A 10,250-nucleotide genomic window follows, 5' to 3' on the forward strand; every position below is an offset into this window, starting at 1 on the left:
TGATCACATGGGAAAATGGCATCACTTATGGAGGAGAACTCGAGTACAATTATGACTTTTGTCACCGATAAGGTAATAAATTCTGTTTTATTTCACAATAAATCAGATAGAGGGTCAGGGTCAGGATTTCTAAATTAAACTACATGACCCTTGTGGCTTAGAAATTTAACATGTATACCTCTCCATTTTTCTTTCGCCTATGGCAATATACATTAAAACAACGAAATTCATTCCTCTAGTTATTTACTTCAAGACATCATTACTTGTTGACTTGACGCTCCATTTCAAGGTAACATAATTTGTTCCTCGTGCATCTTCAATCTACATAATGAGCTATTCTGCAATGCTATTTCCAAGCGCAGGACTACCATCTTGAACTATTTCTTCGACTGGGTTTTCTTTCGCCCAGACAGCAGCATCTAAATATCCAAGCTCAAAGAGTCTATCAAGAATTGCATCATCTGCTGGCTCGAGAGCCCAATTGAAAAGCTGAAATAGTTCAATGCATAACGATCAATCATCTCCTATCCTTAAGAAAATTGTTATGACAATTCAAAAACTGCATAATTACCTGTCGGGGGCTAGTAACATTTTCAGGATTGCAATCTGGACTAATCCCTATCCCTTGCAATCCCAATCGACTAGCTGGGAAAGCACAAACACGAACCTGCAAAGAGGAATATGCTCATTGAGGTCAAAATATGACAAGAGTCTTATCAATCATAAATTCTTTTAAGCATATCAGAATTGAAACAAAACAATCATAAAGATCAAGAATACCGTTTGTGTTGCAGATGTTGGTGGCATAAACAATGTCAAGCCCCCATCAATGCATAGTCGATTTCTAAACCTTGTTGCTGGCCTTGGTGCAAGATATCTAGAGTAAAATCAAAATAAGTTACAAATTCACTTATCATATATGTTGTGTTAAGAAGATCACATCCAACCAAGTAAAAATGGTATACTAACAAATCACCCTGGAATGAAGGAAGAAGTAAAAACTGCATTGATGAGATCTTCCTTAGAATCAAACTGATCCACCAGCAAACCCCTGGGTCTCCAAAGAAGCTGTGTCACAGCAACTGCAAGGGAAGGTAATATAATAAGGCTCGGCCACATCTAGTCTACTACTGATAAAGGAAAATTAGACAGCTCCCCATCTTCACTTTGGAGTTATTTATTTTGTTCCAGACACAAATAATATAATTATAACATTAAGTTATAAATGCAACTTTATAACTAAATAGTATATGATTACTGTAGGCAACTCTATACAAGACACGCCACATTTTTCCTTCTCTATAGCATATCACTTCTAGCTATAGATTTTATAATTCTGTTAAGAGAAAATCTAGATATCCAATCTCACCCCGAACTCTCCCATTCGATCTGACATGAACATCATCTGGCAAAAATTTCTCAAGAACGTCCCGTAGAACAGCCTACACAGAAAAACAAAAGAACAGCCTACACTCAAAAAGCAAAATAAGGCACAAGCATAATATCGCAATAAAACAGCTTTTATGATCCTTATCTAGGGATATCTCGATATTAGCAGCGCAAGTTAGAAAATAAAAGAAAATCAGACACACCTAAAGAGTCTATGGTCTAACCAAACAGAACAGAACAGATCATAGCTTGCTTATTGCAAGTCTTTGTGAACACAAAAGTCCAAAATAAGAGGATCATGAGTGTAAATAAGAGTATAATAATGGCAAGTTATTTGAACTAAATCATCACTGATCCATTGGTAACCGAAAGAGAAACAAGCATATATGCCAAGAACGACTAAATATTAAACAAGTGCCGAGTCAAACCCCAAGTCGAAATGCGGTCCCCCTGTCGCGGCAATCGGCAGCCAAGATTTTAGTAGCATTCAAGCCTTCTTCCATGCTAGCTCCAGAAGCAATCACAGCACATACTATAGCTCCTGCAGAGGAACCAGCTAAAGGAGTAGTTTCCTGCATCAACACAAACAATTCCAATCTAAAAATCAATAATTTTGATCATTTCCCAAATAATTAATCAGGCAAAAAGAACAGCACATGAAACGAGAGTTGTTCTATAAAATAAAAGACCTTGATGTAACCATTTTCAATGAGGAATTGAGCAACACCAAGATGGTAAGGGAAGAGAAGACCAGCAGCAGAGAAACTAAAGCCAGGGCTTGTGACGACTCTGCGTTTGCGCTCAGCTTCAACGTCCTTCACTCTCTGCTCCCAAATGACGTCGGGTTGAATCTCATCCTCCACCACCGCACCAATCCTCTCCTCCTCCTCTTCCACCGAAGCCGAAGAGGAATCCGATACGATGCTTCCTCCCGTGCGGCCCTTGATCAGGCGCGTCGCGATACCTAAGAACAGCTCGCCGGTGGACACCGCAAATGATTTCTTCTCGGAGGGTTCCGGCGGAGGCGGAGTTGGAGGAGGAGGAGGAGGAGTGGCGGTGGAGTTTTGCGGTGAAGAATTGGATGCGAAGGTGAGGAATTGGGTGGTGGTACGCGGATGGAGGAAATTAGGGTTAGGGTTTGGGGAAGGGAAACGGTGAAGATTTGCCGGTGAGAGAAGATAGGAGAGTGTAGTAGGAGCCATGTTCATCAACGTGTACATCAACAAACTCACACACACAACACATACTTGTTTTCTTTTGGTCGGTGATTTCGATTTCCACGATGCATGTTAGGTTGTTTTTGTTGTAAAATAAAAGATATACTAAATATAAAATAAAGATGTGTAAATAGAAGACTCTAATATATTAATATAAGAACACTTTAGGGGCTAGTAGTTTTCTCACTTTTGGGCCAGCAATAGTAATTTTATACCTCACACAAAATAAAGCCCAAACCCATAAAGAGAGCGTGTATTCACGCTCCTTTACCACGCTCTCTTCTTCTCCCCCAAAATTTTACAGTCTCTTTTTTACACTCTTGCGCGCCATCTTTGTTGCTCTCAACGCTGGAGTACGCCACGAATCAGCATTCTTGACCTCGCTGTTCATCTCAAGTAGCGTCTCCAATAGCAGCGGCGTTACTCTCCGCAGCAGCATCTCTCAGCTCTCTATCCATTCTCCTTCGTTTCTAGTAATGCGTGATGCTTCTTCAAGATTAATGTAAAGGTTAATGAGTTTTGATTTTTGTTCATTTATTGCTTTCTTCAACTCTTACCTTCTTGCTGTCCATCATTCTGTATCCATTCAAAACATGCAACCAGAAATTCATAATAAACACCCAAAAATATTACTCAATGTTTCCTGTCTATTCATGAAAAATCTTTAAGTACTCTATAATAAAATTTCTTTTGATTTTGATTTTGATTTTGCTTTTGATTTTGATTTTGATTCATTATTAAGTTATTATCTCAGTTGTTAGTAGAGGTTTGTTGTGGTAGAGCTTTGGAAATTGAAGCTGAAGTTTAACATGATAAGACGCAGCAACACCATTTTCATGAGTAAATTGCCCACCACCTGTTTAAGAAATTACCGCAGCAACTCTATAATAACTCTTCTCTTCTTCTGGAGTGTCAAAGGTTAAACATATGACATTGAATGTAGATGAATCATAATAGTAATATTGCTGGAACTTTTAATTTATAAATCTTTAAAAAAATTTATTAAATTATTATCTCATTTGTTAGTATAGCTTTATTGTGGTAGAGCTTTGATAATGGCTACTCCATAATTAATTACTAACTTTTATATTAAACAATATTCTGTTTGATATAATTTTCCATGGAGAAATTATCACCACCTTCTGATCTGATGCATGCCACTGTTCTTTGCTGATCTCATTATTAGCTTTCTTGGTACATGAATATAAATTGAGTTTGCTTTTTCTTGTTTTTAGACTTTTTGAGTTCTTAGAAGTGGAGTTTTTTGGACAAGAAGTGGGCCTTCTAAGTTTAATTTGTTCTTCTTCTTCTTGGTTACGCACACAGAAAAAACCAAGGAACAAAAAAAATTGCATAACTAACAACTGAAGTAGTATATCATCAAAGATCATTCGGAAGTTATTCATGATTCAGCCAAAGTACTCAAGCATACACAATACATGATATGACACTAACACTAAAAGTCTAAAACTAATACCAATACCAGTCCTTATTTATTAGAATGAAAAGAGGAATAGTATGTGTATTGTGTTCACTTCACTGGGCACTGAGGACTTCAATTTTTATTTACAATTTTTATTTGTATAATTTCTTTATTGATGCATGCCACTGTTCTTTGCTGTGTCCACACTGTGACATCCAATCAAATTTAGGCGCATGTGTGTGGGATATTTTCTTTTTCAGAACTTCTTTCCTCAGCTCTCATGATCATTTCAACACAAAAATATATAATATGAAACATTATTTGATGATCATTCTAACATCTTAACTAGTTTACAATTTCATGTTTTTGAAAAGGTTATTAATATAGCTATTCTTCTTGATTTAGTAGTCTCATATTCTTATTACTAGCTTTGTTAATAGTATGTTTCTTATTAATATGCAGTGATTATTTGAAAATGGAAAAAGATCTAGATACTAAGATGCCGCGAAGAAGTACAACTACAAAGAAATCTGAAACAGGAACTAGAAGGAAAATGCAGCAGAAAACTCTTGAAGAACTAGAATCTCGGGGATTTTGCACACTTTACTTAGGACACTTTGCATCCATTTGAATGAAATTTTGCACACTTGAATCAGATAGTTTGCACCCACTTTAATGAGAATTTGCACACCTTATTCAGCATAGTTTGCACACCAATATAATTATTTTTTGCACACATTTTTCGGACAATTTGCACCCACTTTAATTGGATTTTGCACACATTAATTTTACAATTTGCACCCACTTTAGTCAAGTTTTGCACACCTTACTTGCACAGTTTGCACCCAGTTTAATAAAATTTTTCACATATCACTTAGCATAGTTTGCACCCAGTTTAATAAGATTTTTTACTTTATGTTTGCAGAAAGTGATAGAATGTCGTTGTTCTCCCGTTTCGATTTTCACAACGATAAATTCTCTTACAAAAGAGCAAAAGCTTGAAGTTGATAAAATGGGATTCTCATCCATGAAGGCTATTCAAGATTGGAAAATTGATAGACGGTTATTCCTCGCACTTGCTAAAGCATATAACACAACAACAAGCAAACTGGAATTATTGGTGGGGGATATCGATGTGACAACAGACAAAATTGGGTTAGCTCTAGGATTACCTTCAATTGGTAAAAGTTTTCTAGAAGAAGAAGATTGGACTTTAGAGCAAAAAAGATTAGTTGCCCCGTTCAAATCTGTGACAAACCCATGGTTACAAGAAGTATTACATTCAAGAGAATGTAATGTTTCAACATCCAAAGGGAGAGATTATTTTAGGAGAGCATTTACAATGTTCATTATTAACTCATTTTTAGCACCAACAAGTAGCGCTGTCAGCCAAAACACTTACGTGCCATTGTTGATGTAGAGAATATCACAAGATACAATTGGGCGAGATTTGTGCATGATGAGCTTATGAAAGGGGTTCAAAAATTCAAGGAAAAAAATACATTAAGTATTGATGGTTGTCTTTATGTTTTGATGGTAATCAGTCTAATGTACTTATCCTTTTTTCCTTTTTTGATTTCTTTTTTGATGATAATCATTACATTTATTATTTTGTCTGTAGATTATCTATTACCACAAAGACACATTCGGAGATAAGGAAAATTATATGGGGCCTCCACCACCATGGATTGCTTATTGGGATAAAGAAAAACTTGCAAAGAAGTTGACACAGGAGTCATCAAAGCAAAGGCCAACGGTTTGTTTTATTTATTTTATCTTGTTAATTCGCTTCTTTTTTTTTTTAAATTGATAAACCCCTTAATGCACATTTCTAAGTTGAATTCTTTTCACTTCTAGTTATCAGCTACGTTTTGTTTATCCAATAGGAAATATATTAATTAGGTTTGATCCTTTATGTGTTCTTGTGTGATGTGTGATGTGTGTGTTGTTTGAGATACATACAATTGTGCTAAATTCCTAATTTTTGAAATCCTGCTATCTATATAGAATGCTCAAATGGCATAGTTATAGTTATGATAGTGCCTCAATTTTATTCTAAGTCTTATATTTGCATGTCGTGTTTTAGAAGTTAGTAAAATGACATTCCAAGGTTGTTGAGTGCAGATGTGGATTAGTGAGTATAATTGTGCTGTTTTGTGTAGGGGTGTGCATGGGCCGGGTGAAGCCGGGTTTGATGTGACCCAGACCCAACTCGAAATATATACCGGGCCTATTTGTTAGACCCGAACCCGACCCTAGACCCGATGAAACCTATACATTTTCGGGCCACGATTATACCGGGTAAAAACCGGGTGAAAACCGGGCCGTTAACATTATATTACCTTGATACCTTCTTGTAAGTTAGCATGTAAAAATATCCAAATTTTCAAGACTCCAATCATTATTTGACATGGTAAAATTCACTTAGAAAAATATAATAAGAACCAACTCTTCTCTAAAATTAAAGCATAACTATAATCAATACTAATATTGCCTAATAACACCAAATATTTAAATCAATACAAATAACACAAGATTATGAATTAGTCTAAAGTCTTATGCATTTTAAACATAAAATATTAACTTATAGTCTTATATATAATGACTAATAACACAAAATATTAAGGTTTACAACACTTAAATTTCACATAATAATAGCCATCATCCATCACTAATAACACAAAATATTAATTATGTATGATGACCGGGTCACCGGGCCGATTTCGGGTGACCCGAGCTATGACCCGGACCCGACCCGAAATAATGATCGGATCTATTTTTGAGACCCATACCCGACCCTAGACCCGATGAAATCACACCAAATTAGCCCCTAAAGGGTTCGGGACCGGGCCGGGTCTTCGGGCCGGGTCGGACCATGCACACCCCTAGTTTTGTGGTGTGCTTATTAGTGAAATAGTGTGTAGTTATTTGCTCTAAAGATTGAATGCAGTGTGATAAAAGAAAAATAGTGGCAAGTTTGGTGCAAACTGCAGAGAATACAATTACAATGGTAAATAACAAAGTTGAAACTAAACTGGATTTAATATGTGATCTCTGTTTTTTATTTTCAATTTTTAATTCATGGAATGCTAGTTATGCTACAACTCTTTTCCGTTGGCGAATGGAAAGCATTATAAGCTAAATATTAATTTCTAGTGAACTGAACTTTTTCTGGATTTTTTTTCTGTTTTGCATAATATGATGAGTGTATAATATAATCTGTGTGACTATTATTGTAGGGTATTGTTACCCTTTTAGTTAAGCAAGGTGGTGTTGATGCTAAATTTGCAAAGAACACAACAAGAGCACCAACTAATTTGGCTAAGAAAAGGAGGGCGAAGGAGCTTAACAAAGATAACACAATGAAGGAAAAGAAAGAAAGGTAAAAAAAATAAAGTTTTGGGATGTTATAAATGAAAGGATTGAAGCCTATGTGTATTACAAACACTCTTTATCACTAATTAAATTTCTTGTTTATAGATTTGATGAACAAAATAATGATAACAAAATGTCAAGGGAAGATGATAATGTATCAGATGAGCAAAAAGATAAAGAAAGGTAAAAATTAGTTTTGATTTATCTTTTGTAATAAAAGAGAATGTAAAGTAAAATATAGTGTATTCTTCTTTATAGTGATGCAAAGCAAGATGAGGAGAAGGAGGTCAAAACAAGGTAAAAATAGTGTATGTGCTTTTTTATAGTTATGATTTTTTTTTATTTATTGTTCTACAAATCTTTAATTATTGTTTTTATTGATTTAATAGGGAAGACAAAAAAGATGAAAACAACATGAGATCGCTAATGAGATCGCCAATGCGATCGCCTAGCAATATGGGTATAAATTATAGTTCTTAGTGTTTGTTGTTTTGAATTATGTATTATTTGAATATATATGAAATTTTTGTTATGTAATTTTGCACACATGAATCAGCAAGCTTGCACCCTATGTAATGAATTTTTGCACACATGAATTTGATGTTTTGCACCCATCTTAATGATATTTTGCACACATGAATCAGCAAGTTTGCACTCTATGTAATGAATTTTTGCACACATGAATTTGATAAATTGCACCCGCTTTAACGAATTTTTGCACACATGAATCAGCAAGTTTGCACCCTATGTAATGATATTTTGCACACATAAATCAGATAAATTGCACCCGCTTTAACGAATTTTTGCACACATGAATTTGATGTTCTGCACCCACCTTATTGATATTTTACACACATGAATCAGCAAGTTTGCACCCTATGTAATGATATTTTGCAACATAAAAATGATAATTTGCACTCGCTTTAACGAATTTTTGCACACATGAATTTGATATTTTGCACCCACCTTAATGATATTTTGCACACATAAATCTGATAATTTGCACCCGCTTTAATGAATTTTTGCAGACATGAATTTGATGTTTTGCACACATGAATCATAATTTGCACTCACATTCCTATTATTTAGATTCCACTTCCTCTCTATTTTAAATCTCATTTTTGTGTGCATTCGTTAATATAATTTTTGTGTATATATTCTGTTTTATGCTTTAGATGATGCAATAAAACCTGAATGGAGAGAAATTGTACAAAGTGCAGTCCAAGCATTCTTAGAAATAGAAGACTGTGATATATATACACCTTCTCCAATCAAGAAGACAAAAGAACCTGTGGGACCATCAATTCCATCATTCTCCCTAATGATAGATGAGGAAAACAAAATAGGGGAAGAAAAAAAGGTGATAGATGAGAAAAACAAAATAGGGGAAGAAGAAAAGGTGATAGAGGACAATAAGTTAACAGAAGTAGATAAGGATAAGATATACTTTTGGGCAACAGACGATAGGTTGAACAAGGATGAGACTTTGTGCATCTTGAAAGATATACCTAGAGCAATGCTTGTTAGGGAGGATATCATGTCAATGTTGCCAAGACATCAGATAAACAATATGGTTAGATTTCTTGACTGTAACATGTTTCTGTTTTTTTTATATATTTTTATGTGTATTATGTTTTGGAACTAACATTAGATTGTAAAATGCAGGTTCTGAATTATATGGTCTTTTTTTTCAACAAATTAAGGCCACCTAGCTTTGATGTCTACTGCATAAATGTTTTTGTTTTGGTGTGTATAGAAAGTTACAAACTACTTTTTCAGTTTTATAATTGGAGAGTTTAAACTTTATAATCTAACTATTTCTTTATATATAGAGAGAGATGTTCTCACATTGGGGACACTTGGTCAAAAGAAAAAAAAAGTTATGTACTTCTTCCCGATGATTTTGGAAAGAATGGTGACAGCTTCTTTGAGCAAAAGAAAATTCCAAAACATAGATGGGTGAGTAAAACTAAAACTATTCTCTATGTATTGTGTTAATTTTTTTGTTTGTGCCAGAGCTATATTTGCTATGTATTTATTTTGTCGGTGTCATGCTATTTGTGGATTAATTTTATTCCTTCCCTGTCATAGTTGAAACTTCTCTACCATAGTTGAATCCCTTAAAGATTATAGTACTAGACCCAAAATGTTTACCTTTATTTAATTCTGGGTGTGTCTATTCCCTGTGCTCTGCACTTTCTTCAGAACCCTGTTTCTATCCACATACCCTGTCACTGTTATCTTGTGTTAATTTTTTTCATTTGAATGCAAATAAATATTTATAATGGAATAGAAATGAAACAGAAATGCTATCCTCTGTTTTTGGACTAATAACAATAATTGGCCATATAAAGTTATAGACATGAATATATTACTTAATGCTATCCTCTGTTTTTGAATCTATACTTGATATATGGGCATTGGAGCTTCTCTTTGTTTATACATTAAAGTTAGTGATGCCTCCTTTTGCCTCATTTGAATCTGCTGACCATAATCATGAGAAGTATTTTTGTATCCTTTGGTACTTATGGTTTTGGACAATTTCATCATTACTTTGTTAAATTATAAATCGATTTGTTGGTCAAGACTTTCAATTCTAATAAGAAAATATGATATAATGCAGTTATTGGTGCCGTGCTGCTATGACTATCACTGGTGGCTATATGCTTATGACATCTATGAAAATAGACTTTTTGTCTTGGATTCCTTGTATAAAAAGGCCAAAGGAGATAGGGTGCATTTAGACATATATGCGGTATAATTTTATTTTGCTCACATGATATTATATTATGTGGTTTAATAGTTTTATTTATTAACAATGAACCTTTTTCTAGAGCAAATTGATT

At 34.5% G+C, this 10,250-nt stretch overlaps 1 protein-coding gene across 1 annotated transcript; it reads right to left on the bottom strand.

The window, feature by feature from the left end:
* On the bottom strand, nt 1–2,685 carry LOC107622861 (patatin-like phospholipase domain-containing protein 2). Its single transcript, XM_016324915.2, has 7 exons — nt 2,079–2,685; nt 1,818–1,961; nt 1,370–1,442; nt 977–1,082; nt 781–877; nt 572–667; nt 1–489 (listed from the first exon to the last, which is right to left on the bottom strand). Exons 1-7 carry the CDS (start codon nt 2,607–2,609, stop codon nt 334–336), a joined length of 1,203 nt encoding a protein of 400 aa, XP_016180401.1. The 5' UTR covers nt 2,610–2,685; the 3' UTR covers nt 1–333.

This window comes from Arachis ipaensis, chromosome B10 (assembly GCF_000816755.2).
Source record: "Arachis ipaensis cultivar K30076 chromosome B10, Araip1.1, whole genome shotgun sequence".
Taxonomy (NCBI): domain Eukaryota; kingdom Viridiplantae; phylum Streptophyta; class Magnoliopsida; order Fabales; family Fabaceae; genus Arachis; species Arachis ipaensis.